At 42.8% G+C, this 22,406-nt stretch overlaps 1 protein-coding gene across 1 annotated transcript; it reads right to left on the minus strand.

Annotated features, from left to right (window-relative positions):
• Positions 1 to 5,655: 5,655 nt before the first annotated feature.
• On the minus strand, positions 5,656 to 6,996 carry LOC133823923 (uncharacterized). The gene is made up of 3 exons (XM_062256777.1): positions 6,433 to 6,996; positions 6,235 to 6,351; positions 5,656 to 6,159 (listed from the first exon to the last, which is right to left on the minus strand). The coding sequence occupies exons 1-3, from the start codon at positions 6,994 to 6,996 to the stop codon at positions 5,656 to 5,658; spliced, it is 1,185 nt and encodes a 394-aa protein (XP_062112761.1).
• Between the last annotated feature and the right edge of the window lie 15,410 nt (positions 6,997 to 22,406).

Genomic DNA, 22,406 nt, shown 5'->3' on the forward strand with positions numbered 1-22,406 from the left:
TTTAGCCTTTGCCTCATCATTCACAAAAGAGTGTTGTACAATAAAGGATGCCATGGTAGAGGCCTCAATTCTCTTCTTTTTAAGCCCCATAATCAATAATCAAAGACCCCCACAACCACTCTCAAGATCAACAACACTCTTGAACCCAAACTACCTCTCACCAAACAGCCAATTCTCTCCCAAACTTCAATGAAAAGCACCAATCATAAAAACATTACCAACATCCCACATATACTAAATCATGCAAAATTTCCAAAATCAATCACCCCCAAACTTGCTAATGTATCTCCAAGCATAAAAAAATTAAAACCACCAACAAAAATCAAGTAATTCCTCAAAAATCAATGTAAACTGTCATTGGAACATTTTATCAAACACTTGATATGCATTAAAGAACCACACACCTTCAAAACCTCTATAGACATTAAACCTCCTCAAAAAGGACAAATCATCTGACAAAATAGTCCAAACATCCAATTATCATCAAAATAAAGCAAAAAGTCCAACCAAAAGAAATAACCTTACTTGAGATGGAATGGAAACCCTTGTTCATCTTAACTTTGCCATTGAAAAAAACTTGAGAAATATAGTGTAGAGTAATAAATGAAAGAAATAAAGCAAGAAAAGAGTAATGTGATGAGAATGGATCATAAAAGAGGAGAAGTATGAGGAAGATGATGATTAAAAAAATGATGGTGATAGAGCTTGAAGAAGAAAAAGAGAAGAGGGAATGTGGGAATGGGAGAGAAGGAAAGAAAATGAAAAGAAGTAAAAATAACTAAGTAAATAAGTAAAAAAAAAAAGAAATTAAAATAACTACCTAACTAAAAAAACGTGACTCTTATGCTGATATCTTTTTAAATTAATTTTTTTTAGAAAAGTGGCGATGTGTCGCCGCTCACCAGGCGATACGTCACTTGGTGCAATTTCTAAAGCCTGTGATTTTACAACCCAGGCGATGCATCGCCTGGAAGAGGTGACGCATCGCAGGGCTCTCTGCCAAAAACGCCCAACATTTCAATTTGTGGTGATTCATCGCCACTTTTCAGGCGATGCATTGCCTAGACCTTTTTTTTGACTAAATTAAACGTAAAAAAAAAATGAACATACATCTGAAAAAAAATCAAACTCTATGAAAAACTGAACAAAACTAATTTAAAAAGTTGGGTTGCCTCCCATTAAGCACTTAATTTAAAGTCTTTAGCTAGACCTTGTACCTTAATACCATACTAGTCATCACCGAGCTTAACGCTTGCCAGTTTCTCCACCTCTCCTCCAAAATAATGCTTCAACCGTTGGCCATTCACTTTCAAAGCACGTTCATCACCTCGTTGAATCTCAACAACTTCGAATGGAGAAACATGAATAACCGTGAATGGTCCTGACCAAGGAGACTTTAATTTACCGGGAAAGAGTTTAAGACGAGAATTCAATAAAAGAACCTTCTCTCCCAGTACAAACTCTCTGCGAAGAATGTGCTTATCATATCATTTTTTGGTTCACTCCTTATAAATCCGCGAATTCTCATAAGCTTCATCAAGAATTTCTTTTAATTCATTAAGTTGAAGAAGTCTTTTCTTTCCCGAAGCTTTCAAATCAAAATTAAGCTTTTTAATGCTCCATTGTGCAAGGTGCTCAAGCTCAAATGGTAAATGACAAGCCTTCCCAAAAAATTCCGGTAAGGAGACATGCCTATAGGTGTCTTGAAAGTCATCCTATATGCCCATAAAGTGTTGTCAAGCTTATTAGACCAATCTTTTCTATTGGATAGCATTGTTTTCTCCAAGATAAGCTTAATTTCCTAATTAGATATCTCTGCTTGACCATTAGATTGCAGATGGTAAGCAATGCCCATTTTATGTCATACTCCGTACTTCACAATAAGAGAATCAAAAACTTTATTTGCAAAATGGGTACCTTCATCACTAAGTATTGCTCTAGGTGTACCAAATCGAGAATTTTTTTTTCTTTTGAATAAATTTGACTACCACCCTAGCATCATTTGTAGTTTTTGCAACAACTTCTACCCATTTACATACTCCACCGCTAAGAGGATATATAGATTACCAAAAGAAGGTGGGAATGGTCCCATAAAATCAATACCCCACACATCGAAGATCTCCACTTCCAAGATATTAGTGAGAGACAATTCATGTCTTCTAGAGATATTTCCCACTCGTTGACACTGATCAAAACTTTTCACATATGCATGACAATCACGGTGTAAGGTAAGCCAATAAAACCCAATTTCAAGGACCTTTGCAGACAACTCCAAAATGTCCACCCACTGGAGAAGAATGTCAATGGAACAAAATTTTACCCACTTCCTCTTCCGATACACATCTTCTTATAACAAGATCAGCACAGTGCTTGAAAATAATCGGATCATCCCAAATATACTGTTTCACATCATGTAAAAATTTCTTCTTTTGTTGAAAGGATAGACCCGGTGGAAAAACCTTGCATGCTAAATAGTTAATGAAATCAGCATACCAAGGGATTTTAGTTGCCACCATAAATAATTGTTCATCCAGAAAAGCTTCCAAAATTTACGAACCTTCATCTATACTATTCACCCCCTCAAGACGAGATAGATGATCAACTACTACATTCTCACTTCCTCGCTTATCTCGAATCTCCAAATTGAATTCTTGGAGCAATAGAACCCATATAATCAAGTGAGATTTAGCATCTTTTTTCTCAAACAAGTACCATATAGCTGCATGATTTGTGTAGATTATCACCTTAGATCCAATAATATAAGGACGAAACTTGTCATAAGAATAAACCACCACTAACATCTCCTTATTGGTAGTTGTATAATTATCTTGAGCTTCATTCAAAGTACGACTAGAATAATAAATAGTTCTAAAGATCTTGTCTCTTCGCTGCCCAAGAACCGCTCCAATAGCATAATCACTTGCATCACACATTATCTCAAAAGGCTCACTCCAATCAGACACAATAAGAATGGGAGCTGCTATAAGTTTCTCTTTAAGGATATAAAAAGTTTAAAGCATGACTCATCAAAGATAAAAGGCTCATCCTTCCCTAATAATTTGCATAGTGGCTTAGTAACTTTAGAGAAGTCTTTAATAAAGCGCCTATAAAATCTGGCGTGGCCTAGAAAACTCTGAACTCCCTTCACATTAGTTGGTGGTGGTAAGTTCTCAATAGTAGAAATATTTGATTTATCCACCTCCAAACCCAAAGAAGAAACTCGGTGCCCAAGTACAATCCCCTCCTTAACCATGAAGTGACACTTCTCCCAATTAAGAGCAAGATTCGTCTCCACACATCTTTTAAGAACTATTCTAAGGTTGTACAGAAAAGAGTCAAACCACACGTTCGTATCAGTTGGTATCAGTTGGTGTCGGGTTTCACCACAATCGTTGGTGTGGTTCGTATCAGTTCGTATCAGGATGGCTTCACCAACAAGTACTCATTCACGTTCCATCAACGAACAATCACTCTAGCTCCATTGACGCGAAATCAAGTATATGAAGACCAAGTGAGGTTACAAAAATTGAGTGAGCAAAAGAAGGAGAGTGAAAAGATGAATGAGAGTGAGAAAAAAGAGAGACAAAGAGAGAAAAGGGTTGAATCAAGTGAGGGAGAAAAGAAAGAGAAGAGTTCGATCAATGAGGGAAAATTAGAGAGAAAACAAAATAATTTTTATGCAAAAAAAAGTGAGGTTAAGCGAGCATTGCGTACAAAATAGCCAAAGAATTTACTCATGTACACGGAGGCTCTTTTAAACACTAACCAACTTGATGCTAACAAGGGTCGTCACAAGTAGGTTTTTGATCCCGGTGATTGGGTATGGTTACACATGAGGAAAGAGCGATTCCCAGCACAAAGATGTTCCAAATTGCTACCTCGAGGAGATGGTCCGTTTCAAGTGCTAGAAAGGATCAATGACAATGCCTACAGACTCGATTTACCAGGTGAGTATATTGTTAGTGCTACTTTTAATGTTTCTGATTTGAGTCCTTTTGATGCAGGTGATGATTTGAGGACAAATCCTTCTCAAGAGGGGGGGAATGATGAGGACACCAAGACTAAAGATCCAAGTATAGTTCCAGTTGGTCCGGTGACGAGGGCACGAGCCAAAAGACTCAGTTTAGGAGCTTGATCAATATTTAGCCTCTTGTAATGAGTCTTATTGTATTTTGTCATCTTGTCTTTTTATTTTTAATCACGTTTTTTATTTAGTCTTTGTTTATTTTGTGAAAAGTCAAACATTTGACTTGTGTGAGTCCAATAGTCCTTTTGTCTTTAATTTTCGGTTTTCATTAGGAAGACAAAGGGTTGTCTTTAATTTTCAGTTTTCATTAGGAAGACAAAGGGGTTGTCTTTAATTTTTGGTTTTCATTAGGAAGACAAGGGGGCTTGTTTGATGTAATTTTTCGGCTATATTAGGCCTTGTAAACATTTGGGAAAGGCAGATTTTGATGAAATGAAAATTGAGAGGTTTTCTTCTTGAGTTCTTGAAGAGACTATTCGAACTTATCAAGGGTATTCCTTGTGGCGTTCAATCCGACTTATCAAACGGATTCCCATCCCCGTTTGTGGCGTCTTCCTCATACCAAGGTTCGTGCTTGGCTAAGCATTGGGTCGCGGTTCTTCATTCCAATTTCGTGTGTTCTTGGTGGCTGCCATATTTGGTGTCGGGTTTCACCACAATCGTTGGTGTGGTTCGTATCACAATGAACCAAAAATTGAAAAGTCATCCATAAATACCTCCATTATATTCTCCACTAAGTCAGCAAAAAATGGCCATCATACACCTTTGAAAAGTGGCTGGTGCATTACATAGGCCGAATGACATTCTACGAAAGGCGAACGTACCATATGGACAAGTAAAGGTGGTCTTCTCTTGGTCCTTCGGAGCAATAACAATTTGATTATATCCTGAATAACCATCATGGAAGAAATAGAAATCAGGCCCACCAAGCGATCTAACATTCGGTCAATGAAAGGCAAGGGAAAATGATCTTTTCGAGTTGCCTTATTAAGCTTCCTATAATCAATACACACTCTCCACCCCGTCACCGTACGATTTAAAATCAAATCATTCCACCTTTCTTTGGTACCACCTAAACCAGATTCACCCATGAACTATCCGAAACGACATAAATAATTCCAGCATTCAAGAGTTTCCACACTTTCGCTCTCACAACTTCCTCCATGGCTGGATTAAGTCGTCATTGCTGTTCAATAGAAGGCTTATAAGAATCCTCTATAAGGATCTTGTGCATACAAATAGCCGGGCTAATGCCTTTAATATCTGAAATTGACCAAGCAAAGGTGAATGAATACCTCTTTAAAGTCTTTAATAACTTCCTTTCATCTTCCTCATTCATTGATGCCGATATAATTATGGGTTTGGTAGATCCATCTCCCAAAAATGCATATCGAAGATGAGTGGGTAATTTCTTCAAAACAAGCCCATCACTAGTATTATTCTTTTTCTCCGAGCTATTATCAATAGTTGGGGCCTTGTAGATATCTTCCTTCTTTGGCACCTCCTTTTCTACCGGTAATGCTTCTAAAGCAAAGACACTACCAACCACCTCCACATCATTCATGCCCAAATCCACCGCAAGGTCCTCTTTAGAAATTAGCGTTGTCAAACATAGTTCCAAAGGGTCATTATGAAACATGGTCTTCAAAAAAATCTCTTAAACATGGAGCAACTACATCCACTCTTTTACACTTTGCTTGCTCCTTGGGAAACCTCATGTCATTGCTAATGTTGAACTTTAATTCTTCTCCATTCACCCTTAGAGTCAAGTTACCATCATGGACATCAATCAAAGCTTTTCCGGTTGCAAGAAAAGGTCTTCCCAAGATTATAGGAATTTCTTGGTCTTCCTCCATATCAAGCACAACAAAATCAACTGGAAAAATGAATCTATCAATCTTCACTAAAACATCTTCAATGATCCCTGTAGGATATGTCAAAGAACGATTTGCCAATTGTATGGAAATAATAGTTGGTGTGACCTCTCCAAGATTGAGTTTATGAAATATAGAGAAAGACATTAGATTGATACTAGCACCCAAATCATACAAGGCCTTCTCAATATGTAGCTCACCAATCACACATGGAATTGTAAAACTTCCCAGATCCTTCAACTTTTCTGGTAATTGTCTCTGGATAATGGCACTACATTATTCCGTCAGCTTCACTGTCTCATAATCCTCTAACTAACGCTTCTTAGATATCACCTCCTTCATAAACTTAGCATAGTTTGACATTTCTTCAAGAGCATCCACAAAAGGAATGTTGATATGGATTTTCTTGAAAATATTTAGAACCTTCTCAAATTTCTCATAAATCGCCTTCTAATGAAATTGTTGAGGGAATGGCAATGGAGTAGTAATCTTAGGTGGATTATTCGGGAAAGTAATATAACCCAACCTAACCACCAATGGATCTTTCTTCGAAATCTCTTCCTTTGGCTTGATTACTTCCTTTTCACATTTCTTGGGGATTTCCTCAATATTTTTCTTTTCGACAATAGGAGCTTCCAATTCTTTTCCACTCCTCAAAGTAATGGCATTGTACTCTTTCAGATTCTTCTCGGTGTCACTCAAAAAAGATCTAGACAATTGATTTTTCATAGTATTAGCCAATTGATCCACTTGTGTTTCCAATGTCTTCATCGTTGCCCCTATATTAGTACAACGCGTTTCAATATTATTGAGACGAGTATCATGTTGATCTAGCCTTGCCTTGGAGTCCACTATGTAAGTCTTCAGTAACTCTTCAAGTGACTGTGAAGGCTTCTCCCCCATTTTTATACTTGGCTCTTGGGGTGGTTGAAGAACGTTCCTGTTGTTGGCATAGGAAAATTTTTCATGATTGCGGAGGCCAGGATGGTAATAAATAGGCAAGTTGTTGTTGGGCCTAAAGTTGTAGTTTCGGTTGACATATTGACATTGTTCATCCACCAACCCATTCGAACTAGAAGCATGTGCCACATTCATTATTTCTTGAATTGCCGCTACTTTATTTTCAGTGAGACTCTTAATCTAATTAGTCAACGCAAACATCTGCGCCATCAGTGACGTTATTTGATCTACCTCAAAAACCCCAGCTGCCTTCTTAATCGTCGATTTCTCACTCTGCCATTGACAACTGTTCATGGCCATATCCTCAAACATAATTAATGCCTCTGCTGGTGTCTTTGATAAAATTGTTCCGCCTGAGGCATCATCAATATGTGTTCTTGTTGGACCATTGAGCCCATTATATAATAGTTGAACCTGAAATCAATCCTCTATGCCATGTTGAGGACATTTTCTTAGCATCTCCTTAAATCTATCCCATGCCTCATATAATTGCTCGGACTCCATCTGCCTAAATTGAGTGAACTTAGCCCTTAATTGTGAAGTTTTAGAAGGCGGGAAAAATTTTGTGAGGAATTTCTATGCCATATCTAGTTACATTTCCTGGGGGTATACAATGAAACCAAGCTCGAGCTCTGTCCCTCAACGAAAATGAAAAGAGCTTCAATTGAATAGTATCGGCCGTGACCCCATCTTGATCGTGTCACAAATCTCCAAGAAAGTTGCCAAGTGAATATTGGGGTCTTTGTGAGCTAGACTAGAATATTGATTTTGCTGCACCATGTTGACCAAGGCCAGCTTAAGCTCAAAATTGTTGACATTCAGTTGTTGCCTTTGAATGCCCGAATAATTGTCATTCACGGCCGGCCTAAAATAATCTCTCAAGGTCTGGTTCGCTGGTGCATTCACATGAGCATTAACTTGGTCCGCCATTTTTCATGATCTAGCTCGTCAATCTCTCCTAATAGATGATAGTTGTAACATCCCAAATTACCTAATAAGGCTTAGGACCTTGATTAGGGGCCCAGGGTGGAAAATTATGGAAAATGACGTGTTTATTTGATATATATGTGTATCATTATATGATTATGTGAGTTATATTATAATATGACCAGACATGCATGTTTAGGTGTATTAAATATGCATGTGGGCCCGTTTGTTATCAAAAGGACAATTTTCGTAATTTGGCCCGTTATGGGTATATTTTGAGTATATGTGCATATATGTGATATATGTGTGAGACCACATTATTATGTGGATATATTTGGGTTACTCGACATGAGGCGATCCTAGAGAGCAAGTTAGCGGGAAAATCACAACGGGACCAATACTTGACTCGGGAGAGTCAATGCGTATTTTGGGTTTTTAGTACATTACCAGGATATTGGGTAATGGGAATAAATATTCGAGGATATATTCAGAGTTAGTGAGATTAGGAGGGAATTCTGTGGATTTTGACCAATTTACCCTCGGGGACATTTTCGGGTACCCCGAGCCTTGGATTTGCTTAAGGTTACTTAAACTCAAAGTAACCTCTCATAACCGTATAACTCAGAAAACTCTCTCGTTCTCTCATTTCAGCTTGTTAGCATTTTTGAAGGAAACTCGAGTTTAGAAGCTCGGATTCAAGTGAGGTTAGAGTCATAACGATTCTAGTGAAGATTAGAAGCTTGATAGCCTGATGATTTAGTTGGAAATGGATTTAACAGAGGTAATCTAAGCTTTAAGTTTATGAGTTCTATTTCCTTAAGCTTGGATTGGATTTAATGGTTTTTATGAGTTTTTGATTCGTTTGTAAATTGGGTTTTGATTGTTTTGAGATGCGAAGTTGATTGGGAACTTTACTTTTGAGATTTGGCTATGTTTGAATAGGTTTATGGAGGGATTTGGCTTGAGAAAAATGGAGGAAAATCTGAGTTTTCATGTCGAGCTGCGACCCTTTTCTTGGGGCACCGCGACTCTCATGAACAGGAAGAAGAAGGAGGTGTTGAACCTCCATTTGAGATGCGACGCTTGTAGGGGAGCGCCGTGGCACATGTGTTTAGAAAAGAGCCCTTGGGATCTCTGACTTGGGGCGAGCTGCGACTCAAATTTTTGGTCCGTGACGCTTAAGGGGTTTTTGAGCCCTGATGAGGTTTTGAGTGCGGGAACTCAAACCTAAGGGCTCGAGATCAATCCTACTATCCGGTTTAGTAGAATTCGATGTCTTGGAGGCTAGGCTCAGTCAGGAAGCCTTTATTTGCTCGTTATTGACAGAATTCTATACTTGGTTGTGACTAAGTTACCACTAGGGGCTCTGAACCAGGATCGTGCTCCAAGGTCGTTCATTCTTAACCTGTGCTTGGACCAAAGGTAATAAAACTGCATCCAATACGTGATGTACGTGATGAGGGCTTGAACCGATTGTTAAACAGGGATATAATAGGGCATGGTCCCTCTGTAAATGCACATGATTATGATTATGCCTGTGATTATTGATTAAGCATGTTGAATGATTTGTATCTGGATATTTGGAATATGATATATGCTTGTCTGCATTATCTGATTGAAAATACTTGACTTATAAGTCAAGAACAACAATAACGCGCTGAGCGCTGGTCGAAAGCATTGACTTATAAGTCAAGGGTGACAATAGTATGCTAATTGTTGGTCGATATGGTTAGGCCTAATCAGGAGTGCATCATACGCTTTTTCGACCCAATGGTCGTGGAAAATTCAGCGCCATGTACGTTAGGCCGGCTCCAAGGCTGATTATATAGAGGATAGGGCAATGGGCCCTGGTGTGACTTTGTTGGGGTTTTATGCCCTAATTAAAACCCAGTTTCTTTGTAATCTCATTTATTATCAATAAAAGAATAGAAATCTTTTTTTGACTAGGTCAATCACTTTGCTCACATGTTTTATTTTCATGATTATTTGTTTAATATAAACTTCTATTAAATCTCGAGCATATAACTGATCGTATTTATAGTGACGTAATCATAGTGGAATATAAATATGATTATATTTTCAAATATAAGTTAGTCCTAAGATTAGTCAGTGCACATGATTTACACTAACTTGCCAATCTATGATATGATCTGTTATCCCAAAAATCAGAAGTGAATGACATGGCAGGAATTAATTGCACGTGGCTGACACCTGGCAAAACCTGTGTTCGACTATCGACCAGGAAGATATTCGGCATTATGCGATCGGTCTCTTCATACGACCAGTCTGGTCGTATGCACGTAACACGCGAAGGAAATCTTAGGCAGTTATGATGGAATCCGAAATTCTCTCCCATGATTTCCTGAGTATCCGATTATTTAGGAAATAATATCTGTAACAGATCAATGTAAATCTTCCCTGAGCTTATAAATAGAAGAAGAGGGCTCAGGGAAGAGGATCCCTTTTCTTTTTCTGGCCTCTAAATCACTTGAGATTAGAGTTATCAGATCAATCATATTGTATTGTTCTTCAGAGACTGGTGAAACTCATTGAACCCTAGTTCTTTGATCACTTCTTTGGATCTCACATCAATAACAATCTAAGTGGACGTAGGTTATTACCAGATCCTGGGGCCGAACCACAATAAAATATCGTGTTCTTATTATTTTCGTCATCACGTTCTTTTCAACACATTCATCCACGTCAAGCATATTTTGACTCCGTGTCAGTTGTCCAAAATCAGGGTCAACATTCTGGTGCTTTCATTGAGAGCTTGATATATCACCGTTGAGAAAGACAATGGCGAAAACTGGACAGGCGGCCGCTGCTGCACCATCAAACCCGCCTCCTCCTCCTCCTGCAAGCGTGGCTGAGGAGGAGCCACATTTGGACTTTGAGGAGGAAGAAATGGATGACGCGACGCTGAAAAGTACTCTGGGGGCGTTGCATGAAGAGCTGGCCAATGTGAGGGCCAGTCAGGAAAGTGCTGCCGAAATCATGGCGCGGCAGCAGCAAGAGATTGAACGACAGCGCGCGGAGTTAAGTGAGAGGCAGGCAGAGATGGACCGTCGCCAGAGCGAAGCCATGGCCGCCCTCGAGGCAGCCTTGCAATTGGCTAGGAATCAGGCTGCACCTGCCTCGCACCCTGATCAACCTGCGAATGGGCCACCACACAGGGGTCCCAATCCTAGTCTGCCTATCCAACCCTCGAGTCCGCAAAGGCTCGAGCAGCCTCAGGTGCCTCATGACGATGTCCCACTGGAACCTGAGGCACAACCTCCACCCCAAGCTGGTCGCGGCAATCCCCCGCATCAGAGGCAGAATAGGACCGAGCATCAGCCTCGTAGTCCTAGATGCCATAGGGGCGACGAGCCGAACCTTCCGAACAGAGGACAGCATCCTCCTGGTAACAGGAGGAACTCAGAGTTTGGCTCTGCGGTCCGAGGTCCCCCACGACATGATAATGCATGGGTACCTAACGACCAACGCAGGCCACCCTCTAACGCTTGGGACGTTTCAGCCCGGGAAGGAAATCGAGGAAACAGTCAATCCCGTCATAGCCAATCGCGATTCAGAGATGGAAATGGTTATGATGAGGCCGATTCCAGCAGAGGAAATGCCGGTCGGAGGAATGACGAAAGAGGTGGAAATAGGAATCAGCCACCTCAGGATGACCAACCCGGCAGACGGGACGCTGAGGGGTAATCCAGGCAAAATAACGTCTTCAACCGGCTCGGAGCTAGCGAGCAGCAGAGAAGAGACGAGGACTTGATAGATGTACTCAACGATCGCCGCGAGCGGCATGGCGAGAACATCCCCCAGCAACAGAGGCCACAGCGATTCCTATCGCTGTGCAAGCCCAGATAGATGCCCTCAACCAGGCGATGCAACAGCTGGTCGGGGGAAGAACATCTCATATCGACCACGACAAGAGGAAAGGCACTCCTTTCGTCCAGAGGATAGCTATGGCAGAGACTCCTAGCAAGTTTAAAATGCCTACGCTTCCGAACTTTGATGGGTACGGTGACCCGGTATCTCACGTCAATAAGTTTGAGATACAAATGGACATTCAGAAAGTGTCAGAAGATGCTCGGTGCAGGATCTTCCCTGCAACACTTTCTGATGCCGCGCTGTAGTGGTTTTTTAAGTTCCCTCCTGCGAGCATAGTTTCCTGGGAGATGTTCATAAGGGACTTTTACGGACAGTTCTATGCAGGTCGTGTGCATCCGACCGAGGCAAACCAGCTGGTTGAAATTCGCCAGCAGGATGGAGAATCGCTGAAGGACTACATCCAGCGCTTTATGCGAGCAACAGCTGGAGCAAAAACAGTGGGGGACGAAGGTAAAATGATGGCCATAACCGCGGGGGTTAGGCGTCGCACCCCTCTCTGGAAAAGCCTCTGGAAGGATGGGGTTAGAACTACCCAGGAATTCTTGGACCGGGCTGATCGTTACATCAAGCTCGAAGATGCCATAGTCGACGATGGGAAGCCTTTAGGCAAGGATAAGAAAACAGTCGAGCCCGCCAAAGCCGCCAATGGGTCTAAACCTAACGGAAACGGCAAAGGCAACGGGAACGATAACGACAATGGCAAGAATGGTGGAAAACGGCCACACAATGAGCCTTCCACCTCCGACAATAAACGAGCCAAGGGTAACCGTTATGAACCTCGGTTCACTAACTACACTGCCCTTGTTGAGTCTTGGGGAGAGGTTTATCAGGCCACGAGTTCCAGTGTGCCTTATAAGAAGCCTGCTCCCATTCGGAAGGATATTTCGAAAAGAGACACTACCAAGTTCTGTCGTTATCATAACGACTACAGACATAACACAAACGAATGCAACCAGTTGAAGGATGAAATCGAATTCCTTATTACACAAGGACACTTGAGAAGATACGTACGGGCCTCGGGGAATTCCCAACGAGAAGCTCCAGGTGGCAACGAGCAAGCGTCCACACGCCAACCCTCGCCACCTTTGCAGTCTGCCCCCGTGACTGGCACACTGTTAACCATTTGTGGAGGCCCGCACCTCGCGGGAAATAGCGGAAAGGCCAGAGAACGATACACTCGGACTCTGTGCCATGACCAGGACATCGAGATGATGACTGTGGAGGACCGCGCGCCAAAAAAGGCTCGATCAGAGGAAGGTGAGATAACCTTCTCTGATGGAGATGCCCAACACGTCCGGTTCCCACATTTCGATCCGCTGGTCTTGGATATCCAAATGGCCAACATGATGGTGAAGAGAGTGCTGGTCGATACAGGAAGTTCGGTGAATATTCTATATAGGTCTTCGCTGGAACGCATGAAATTGTCCGTTAAGGACCTGGAGCCCTGCAACCAAACAATATACGGCTTCTCTGGAGAGGGACTCGCCCCCGCCGTATCAATCGCCGGTGATGATAGGTACAACGCTTTCTACCAGGACATTACTCGCTACTTTTATAGTAGTCGATTGTCCTTCGGCGTACAATGCCGTCATTGGGAGGCCTATACTGGTTGATCTATGGGCCGTCACCTCTATGTGGCACTTGACCATGAAATTCCCGATAGACGCAGGGGTAGGACGTGTGTTGGGAAACCAGAGGGAGGCCAAAGAGTGCTATAACGCCTCAGTCACGAAGGCGAAAAAGGGAACATCAAAAAGCACTACCTCAGATAGGTTGCAGATGGCAATTGATACACAAGCCCAATCCGGTGATGAAGTCACCAAATAGGGTGTTGCCCAAAGTGAGGATAGAGATCTAGATCCTCGCTTTGGGGATTTTGAAGAGAATGTTGGACCCGTCGAGGACTTGGAAGAGGTCCAACTCGACGAAAAAGACCCGACCAGAGTCGTGAAGGTCAGAAAAAACCTAGAACCAACCACGAAGTATGCACTAGTGGAATTTTTGCGGAAGAACCAGGAAGTCTTTGCCTGGTTGCACAAAGACATGGTTGGGATAGACCCTGCAGTTATCAACCATGTCCTAAATATAGACAAGACTTTTCCACCCGTGCAGTAAAAAAGAAGGCTGCTCGATAAAGATCGATCGAGAGCTTTAAAGGAAGAAGTCGAAAGATTAAAGGAGAATGGGTTCATCAGGGTAGCGTATTATCCATCGTGGGTCTCCAATCCAGTGCTGGTTCCCAAGCCTAACGGCAAATGGCGAACCTGTGTGGATTTTACAGACCTCAATAAAGCTTGCCCAAAGGACTGCTTCCCACTCCCAAGAATCGACCAGTTGGTCGATGCTACTGCAGGACACGAGATCCTCTCCTTCATGGATGCATATTCGGGCTACAATCAGATTAGCATGCATCCCCCTGACGAGGATCACACCAGCTTTCGGACTGATACGAGCTTATAGTGTTATAAAGTAATGCCCTTCGGACTGAAAAACGCAGGTGCGACTTACCAGCGGCTTGTCAACCACATGTTTAAAGAGCTGATCAGAGTAAACATGGAGGTGTACGTGGATGACATGCTGGTAAATTCTGAAAAGGCAGAAGGACATGTGAAGGATTTACAAGAATGCTTTGATGTATTGAACGAATACCAGATGAAGTTAAATCCCCTCAAATGTTCCTTCGGAGTTGGATCAGGGAAGCTTTTGGGGTTCATTGTAAATTCAAGAGGAATCGAGGCCAACCCCGACAAAATAAAAGCCCTGATCGACATGAAATCGCCAGAAAAGATCAAAGATGTACAAAGTTTAACCGGGAGAATCACAGCCCTAAGTAGATTTATTTCGAAGTCAACAGACAAATGCGTCCCTTTCTTCAATCTACTTAGGGGCAATAAGAAGTTTGAATGGACAGAAGACTGTGAGCAAGCTTTCCAGGCCTTGAAAGCCCACATGGCACAGCCTCCCATTTTATCAAAGCCAATCGAAGGAGAAACTTTGTTCATTTACCTGGCGATCACTGAAGTTGCTGCTAGTGCGGTACTAGTACGAGAGGAAGAAGGCGTACAAAAAGCTGTTTATTATGTGAGCAAAATGCTGATCGGGGCAGAACTAAGATATCCACCCATCGAAAGGTTGGCATACTGCTTAATCCTGACCTCAAGGAAACTACGCCCTTACTTCCAAGCCCATCCTATCACAGTTTTAACCGACCAGCCCCTTCGGCAAGTCCTCCAGAAACCAGAAGCGGCTGGGCGCTTATTAAAATGGGCGGTCGAACTAGGGCAGTTCGATATCACGTATTCACCGCGAGCAGCAGTAAAAGGACAAGTCTTAGCTGAACTTATTGCAGAGTTCACCGAACTCCCAGACAGCGAGTAGTGCAAACAGCTTGGTGCGCCTGAGCCTCAAGAGAAAGCTCCTCTGTGGAAGTTATTCACAAACGGGTCATCCAACGAATCCCACACAGGAGCAGGAGTGATATTGATAACGCCGGAAGGGCATCGATTTCACTGTGCCATTAGGTTCGACTTCACCGCGTCAAATAATGAATCCGAATATGAAGCACTCCTCGCTGGGTTGAGAATGGCGAAAGACATGAGCATAAAGACGCTTGATATTTACAGTGATTCACAGCTGGTAGTGAATCAAGTTCTAGGGGAATATCAAGCACGAGGCCTAAAAATGGTGGCCTACTTAAATAAAACCAAAGACCTGCTAGCCCAATTCACGAAGTATACCCTCCACAAATACCGCGGGATCAGAATTCAAACGCAGACGCCTTAGCCAAACTCGCGAGCGTGAAAGATGCTGACACTTTGAACATTGTGCCAATAGAAAGATTGAGTGAGCCAAGCATACGAGCAATTGAAGCCAGTATGGAAATTCGAATGGAGGATACATGGATGGAGCCTTACTTGGAGTATCTGACAAAAGGTATACTACCAACAGATAGAAACAAGGCCAGAACTCTGCAAAGGCAAGCCGCTAGGTACATACTGGTCGATGGTGTTATGTACCGAAGAGGATATTCCATGCCACTACTTAGGTGCGTTACACTAGAAAAAGCTAAGGAACTAATGAAAGAGGTGCATGAAGGCTTCTGTGGAGATCACGCTGGGGGGTAGAGTTTGGCAAAAAAGATTCTAAGGCAAGGCTACTTCTGGCCAACTATGAATGAAGATTCAATGGAGTTTGTGCGAAGATGCGATAAATGTCAAAGGTTCTCCAAAATTCCACGAGCAGCTCCAAACGAGTTGAAACAGATGTAGAGTCCGTGGCCTTTTGCAGTATGGGGGATAGATTTGATTGGATCCCTGCCAACGGGAAAGGGTGGAGTGAAATACGCAGTTGTGGCAGTTGACTACTTCACCAAATGGGCCGAAGCTGAATCACTCGCTACCATAACGACAAAGAAAGTTCTTGACTTTGTCATCAAGAACATTGTTTGCCGGTATGGTTTGCCCCGAAAGATCGTTTCAGACAATGGAACCCAATTTGACAGCGACTTATTCACCGACTTCTGCGAAAGGCACGGAGTTATTAAAAGCTTTTCTTCAGTTGCGCATCCCCAAGCAAACGGGCAGGTCGAGGCCATGAATAAAACTCTTAAGGACACCCTGAAGAAGAGGCTTGAAGACACTAAAGGATCATGGCCAGAGCAGCTGCCTGAAGTCCTCTGGTCGTATAGAACGTCTCACCGAACAGCGACAGGTCATACCCCATTTTCCTTAGCTTACGGATATGAGGCTATGTTACCTGTCAAGTTAGATCCCCCCTCACATCGACACACAACATACGACCAGGACCAGAACAGCCAACTGATGATGGAGTCCCTAGACTCAATTGAAGAAATCCGAGAAAAAGCCCAACTCCGAGTCGCTGCGTACCAGCAAAAGGTCGCCCTGTACTTTAACTCGAAAGTAAAAGAAAGAAAATTCAACGTCGGTGACTTGGTGCTACAACGAGTTTTCTTGAATACCCGCGACCCCACTACTGGAGTGCTCGGACCCAATTGGGAAGGACCGTACCAGATTGAAGAAGTCCTTCACCCGGGCACCTATAAACTTGCACGCCTAAACGGAGATCTTGTTCCACGCTACTGGAATGGAGAACACCTGCACAAGTATTATCAGTAAACAGTCCTTTTTAAAGGACTGGCTTGTATTAAATTCTACTTTTTACAAGTTTTGCAAAAAGGGTTAGCCACGTTGTATGGCTAATCGCTTATAAATGTAAGATCTTTTTTAAGATCACTCGTAAAGACATGTTTAGTCCATTTTTAATACGAGATTATAAGGGACAGTGCGCAGCCAGTCATTCTTGCCAACTTTTGTAAATTTATTTTTACAAGTATTTGTTCATTACGTGTGTTGTTTTGCTGTATTACAAGTGTTAAATTTTGCAACGAGCAGTAATGTTCGCACAGGTCGTGGTCAAGGCAAGTGACCAAGGACCTAAAGCTCCTCGATCACTTGGGGGGCATATAAGGTACATCGATAGCAAAGCATATCACCATGAGGTACGTAAACACATGAAAAAAATAAGTGAAATCATGCTTCGGTACTTAGAGCATTTTTTCAAAAATATTTTGAAAAAAGCAAACCAAAGTACTATGCTAAGTTCGGTCATGCGAACAGGTATTATAATAAAAGATTATAATATCAGAGGCAAACGTTTACACCGCGAGCATTAGTGCTCAGATGTAAGTATGAAATTAAAAGAAAAAAAAACCTTTACACCGTGAGCAGTACTGCTCGGATGTAATTGTTCAAGCATAAGCAAAAGAGCTGCCCTCGCAGTAATAAAAGAAAAAAGATTGTCTTTACAAAAAGACCCGTGGGCCACAAAAGCTAAAAAAAAATATAAATATTAATTTTGCTGGGGGGCAGGAGGGTCTTCTAGATTAAGAGCATTCTGGTCAGCCATAGCATCAGTAGCAGGAGTTTGGGCCTTGGCTTTCTCTTCTGCCTCCAGCCGAGCAGCACACTGCGCCATCAGCGTCCTTTGCAACCGCTCAGAGAGATAGCTAATGTCTGCCTCCCGATTGTGCTTCCAGAAGTCATAGAAGCAGAGGAAGGTGGCTTCCTTGTACTTCTTCAGAGTTTTAACTCTGTCCTCCTCGAGCTCGCGCACCCGTTCCTCAAGCTTCTTTACCTCATCCCTGCTGGCAGTCAGATCGAGTGTGAGCTATTTACACTCTTGGGTGTTGAGTATGCAGTTCTCCTTCCATTTGTGCCACTCGTCGATGGCTTTATTCTGGGCCTCTTGACTCTCCTGAAGCTCCTGGGTAAGAGCGGCTTGGTCCTCGCATAACTGCTCGTTCAGCTTACACAACTCCTTGTTCTCTTCGAGTAGCTTTTTCTTCTCATCCTCAAGTGCTTGCTTGGACTGAGCAAGCCTGGAGTCAAAGTTCTGCTCGTGAGAAACCAGCGCCCCAGTGCAGCCCCAGCCAGCAGTTAGAGACAGCAGTCCCTGAACAAAAAACGAAAAAGTAAGGAATAGAAGTTGGAATAAAGGATGAAACAACAGAAATTAACTTACGCTGACTATTTCGTTCAACCCTCGGTTGATGATCATGTTGGCCGTCATTGAGGCGGTTTCATTGATGGCGGCCTGGCTGCGCCTGTGCTTGGAGAGCTTGTAGATTCTTTCCCTGGCTGACCCAACCACGAGGCTGGACAGGGAGCCTTCGGACGCATTGTCCAGAGTCTCTCTACCAGCGGCCCTAGAAGAGGGCTGTGGATTCGCAGGAGCAGGCGACGACTGTTCGGTGGGAGGCGGAGGTGTCATGTTCTCCTTAGAAGGGCCGGCACCGGGAGTGTCCTCTGTTCGAGCCTTCTTTGAGGGGGTCTTACTGCTTTCCCCTCGAGCCCTTTTGCTGTCCTTTGGGACAGAGGCAGCAGCAGCGGTTTGGTAGTGCTCGAAGAAGTCATCAGAGTCCATACCTGCACAAAGGAAAACAATTCGAACAGTTAGATTAAAGGATCATGAGGAGCAGAGATCAAAGTGAAAGGATTACAAGTAAAATACCCGAGCTACACCTACTGGTCGTAACATTATCTACTGAACTACCTAGTTCCTGGAAGAAATATGAGTTTAAAGAAGGGGCGTTCCTAAAGTTGCCGTCCCCATCAAATAGATGGGAAGGAATTGGCAGATTATTCAAAAACGAGAATGATATATCGTTTACTTCCGACGAGTCGTCGGACTGTTTGGTAGGCTCAACAGCCTTTTGTTTCCCCTTGCCCTTGGGGACCGAAGGTTCTGCTGCTCGATGGGGAACAGCAGGTTCCCTGATTGTAACCCCATTTGGCCTCCTTCTAGGAGAAGGCGCTTGAAATTGCTGCTCGGGTCCCCGCTCAGCTCCCACATCAGCGTGAGCACCACCTGCCGCGGGTTCACTGGTCGCAGGTTGGGAACCCTTAAGGCCAGCCAACCTAAGGTTAGCCTCATTGATCAAGTTTTTTACGCTCTTAGCAGCATTTGGTGTACTGGCTAAGAGTACAGCCCTCGACTCCATTCCTGGAGTGGGGGTTGGGCGTAACCATGGACCTGGAACACAATGGAACAGTGGAGTATTACGACAAGAAAGATTTAAAGCGCAGGAACTACTGTTTTAAGGATCGTTATTTTCCTTACCTCCTCGAGTGAGGGCCAGATTATCCGCGGCAATGTCAGGCGTAAGGAAGTACTCATGATGATACTTCCCCACGTTGGAGATGTGAGTGGTGTCGGACAGAAAGGTGCGTCCGGTCTCCTGGTGGCAAAAGTGGAAAAACCCCGTACAATCTTGGTTGGGGTTGGACTTGAGATCAAACAGATAATTGACCTCGTGAGGAGAAGGAGCTGGCCATTTCTTGAGTTTATAAAGGATATAGAGCGCGGCCAGCATCCTATACCCGTTCGGGGTAATTTGAAAAGGGGCTACCCCAAAGTAGTTTACCACCCCTTGGAAAAATGTATGAAGAGGCAGGGTAGCACCCACCTCGATGTGGTATCTCGACCAGGCGCTATAAGCCCCCCCTGGCAGGTTGGCTCGCTGGTCGATGGAAGGTCTGACTAGTGTTATCCTCGTCAGATTGTACTTATTTAAATAGTTGCTGATCATGCGAATTGTCACCGTACTTGGGGGTACCACATGCTACTCGACGGCCGGCTGGTCGGCATGGCGAGGATGGGCACGTGCCTGAACTTCGGTCTCAGGAGGGAATTCTCCTGACCACTGGTCGAGGGGGCATCAGCAGGAGGCTGACTTGGAGAAGGGTTGCATCTTTTTCTGGCCTTAGTTTTTGTTCTGGCCATTTTCTAGGTAGGAGCTGGTGGAGGATTTGGGTTAGAGTGTGAAAATGGAATTTCTGGAATCAGCGTGGATGGATTTTCTTCACCCTCGAGCAGTTGGGCCAAGATTTCGTCTTCGATAGGTCTTTCTCCCCCCCAAGTGTCTTGCATATGAACTGCAAACAGACAATGGAGGAGATAAGACACAATCCGCGAAGTAGTGGGAAAAGCTGGGATAACATTGCTCGTGCCTAAATAACCAGCAACATCCAAGTCCTACACTAACTTCAACGTGGGTAGTTTAAAAGACAGATAGAAACAAAAAGGAAAGAAAAATGTTTTCTGAGAAGAACTTTTTCGACTCCTGAAAGGCAGGAAAATTTTTTTTGGTCTTTTCACCTAGCTTAAAGGTTGAATCTTTCGTCAACCTAACGTCCTAAACCAGAGATCCTCACTATCAAACTATAGTCCTGATCCATGCAAAGCATAAAAACGCATTTTTACCTAGCAATAGATGGCTTATACCAAGAAACCCTTAAAGCCCTATTCAAGAACACAGAAATTGCAGAGCACCAAAATGGCATGCATGGCATAATAAAAAGCTTAAGAAACAAAGTTCTTACCTGGGAAAAATGAGGATTCGGAGAAAGATGAAAACTTGAGTCGGAAGACCTACGGCACGACGTCGGACTGGTTTTCGAAGCTCTGAACACTGGTGCGAGTTCTTGAAGATTTTAGCAAAGTTGATGGGTAAAAATTTCTTGAAAGAGAAGAAAGACCTACTTATAGGGAGCGAAGGGACAGCCAAAAGGCGGTAATCATCACTTCCCACTTTCGAAACGTGGGGAAGTGGACAAGCCGTCAGATTGCCTTTTTGGAAACCGAAAAGGCTTGATTAGACATAATTATGACACAGTTTTTGAAAATGCACGGGGACTCTGACAGACGTGGGAAGACGAACGGTTGTTCCCTTAAGTTTCTTTATTACTGGTCGCACTAAACAAACTTGGGGGGCAAATGTTATCCCAAAAATCAGAAGTGAATGACATGGCAGGAATTAATTGCACGTGGCTGACACCTGGCAAACCTGTGTTCGACTATCGACCAGGAAGATATTCGGCATTATGCGATCGGTCTCTTCATACGACCAGTCTGGTCGTATGCACGTAACACGCGGAGGAAATCTTAGGCAGTTATGATGGAATCCAAAATTCTCTCCCATGATTTCCTGAGTATCCGATTATTTAGGAAATAATATCTGTAACAGATCAATGTAAATCTTCCATGAGCTTATAAATAGAAGAAGAGGGCTCAGGGAAGAGGATCCCTTTTCTTTTTCTGACCTCTAAATCACTTTAGATTAGAGTTATCAGATCAATCATATTGTATTGTTCTTCAGAGGCTGGTGAAACTCATTGAACCCTAGTTCTTTGATCACTTCTTTGGATCTCACATCAATAAAAATCTAAGTGGACGTAGGTTATTACCAGATCTTGGGGCCGAACCACTATAAAATATTGTGTTCTTATTATTTTCGTCATCACGTTCTTTTCAACGCATTCATCCACGTCAAGCGTATTTTGACTCCGTGTTAGTTGCCCAAAATCAGGGTCAACATGATCTACTTACACATTATAGTGTTATGTTCTTTCTAGAACATTAGCAAAGTAGATAAGAATGGATGTATTTGTTAAATCAGACTGGACCGATATTGACAGTAGACAAGATAAGTAAACATATCGTTATTATCTATTCTAGTTGTTGACCCTCAAATTAGTCAACGACACGGAGTCAGATAAACGATATGAAATGAGATGAAATCAAGAAGAAAAATCAAATGGAAAAATAAGTAACACAAACGATTTATAGTGGTTCGGCCCCAATTGGATGGTAATGACCTACATCCACTTAATGTTCTTATTGATGTAGAATTCCAATACTATGATCAATGAACTAGGGTTCACGAGTTTCACCAGCCTTGGGAAGATTACAACTTCATTGAATAATCACACTCTACTTTTCTCTCAGAGTACAAAGTCCAAAAGTTCAAAAAGTCCCATTCCTTGAGCCCTTTCATTCTTATTTATAGGCTCAAGAAGATTACATGGGCCGATGGGCCTTAATTACCATTAAGACTTGCGTATCTAGGTAATAAAAGAAATTACAATTAATGCATAATTATAGATTTGCACAAATAAAGGAAGTTAAAGGAAGTATGCGATCAGGCTGGTCGCATATAAGTATGACGCTTGGCAAATCAACAACTTTCTGGTCGAGGGCCGATTAGGATGCATCCAGCTAAAGCTGCCATGTGCTTGCCACGTGTAGGTCAATCCTGCCATGTCATCAGGGGTTGTTTTTGGGTAAACATTTGCCCCCAAGTTTATTTTACTGTGACCAGCATAAAGTAAACTTAAACAACCGACTTTTCGTATGCCTTATCAAATCTG

This window comes from Humulus lupulus, chromosome 1 (assembly GCF_963169125.1).
Source record: "Humulus lupulus chromosome 1, drHumLupu1.1, whole genome shotgun sequence".
NCBI lineage: Eukaryota > Viridiplantae > Streptophyta > Magnoliopsida > Rosales > Cannabaceae > Humulus > Humulus lupulus.

Coding starts and splice junctions, on each gene's coding strand:
- LOC133823923 (XM_062256777.1), bottom strand. CDS start 6,996: ATGAATGTGGCACATGCTTCTAGTTCGAATGGGTTGGTGGATGAACAA. Junction 6,352..6,432: donor CGAAGAAAGATCCATTGGTG/GTTAGGTTGGGT, acceptor CAATTTCATTAG/AAGGCGATTTATGAGAAATT. Junction 6,160..6,234: donor ATGCTAAGTTTATGAAGGAG/GTGATATCTAAG, acceptor GCCATTATCCAG/AGACAATTACCAGAAAAGTT.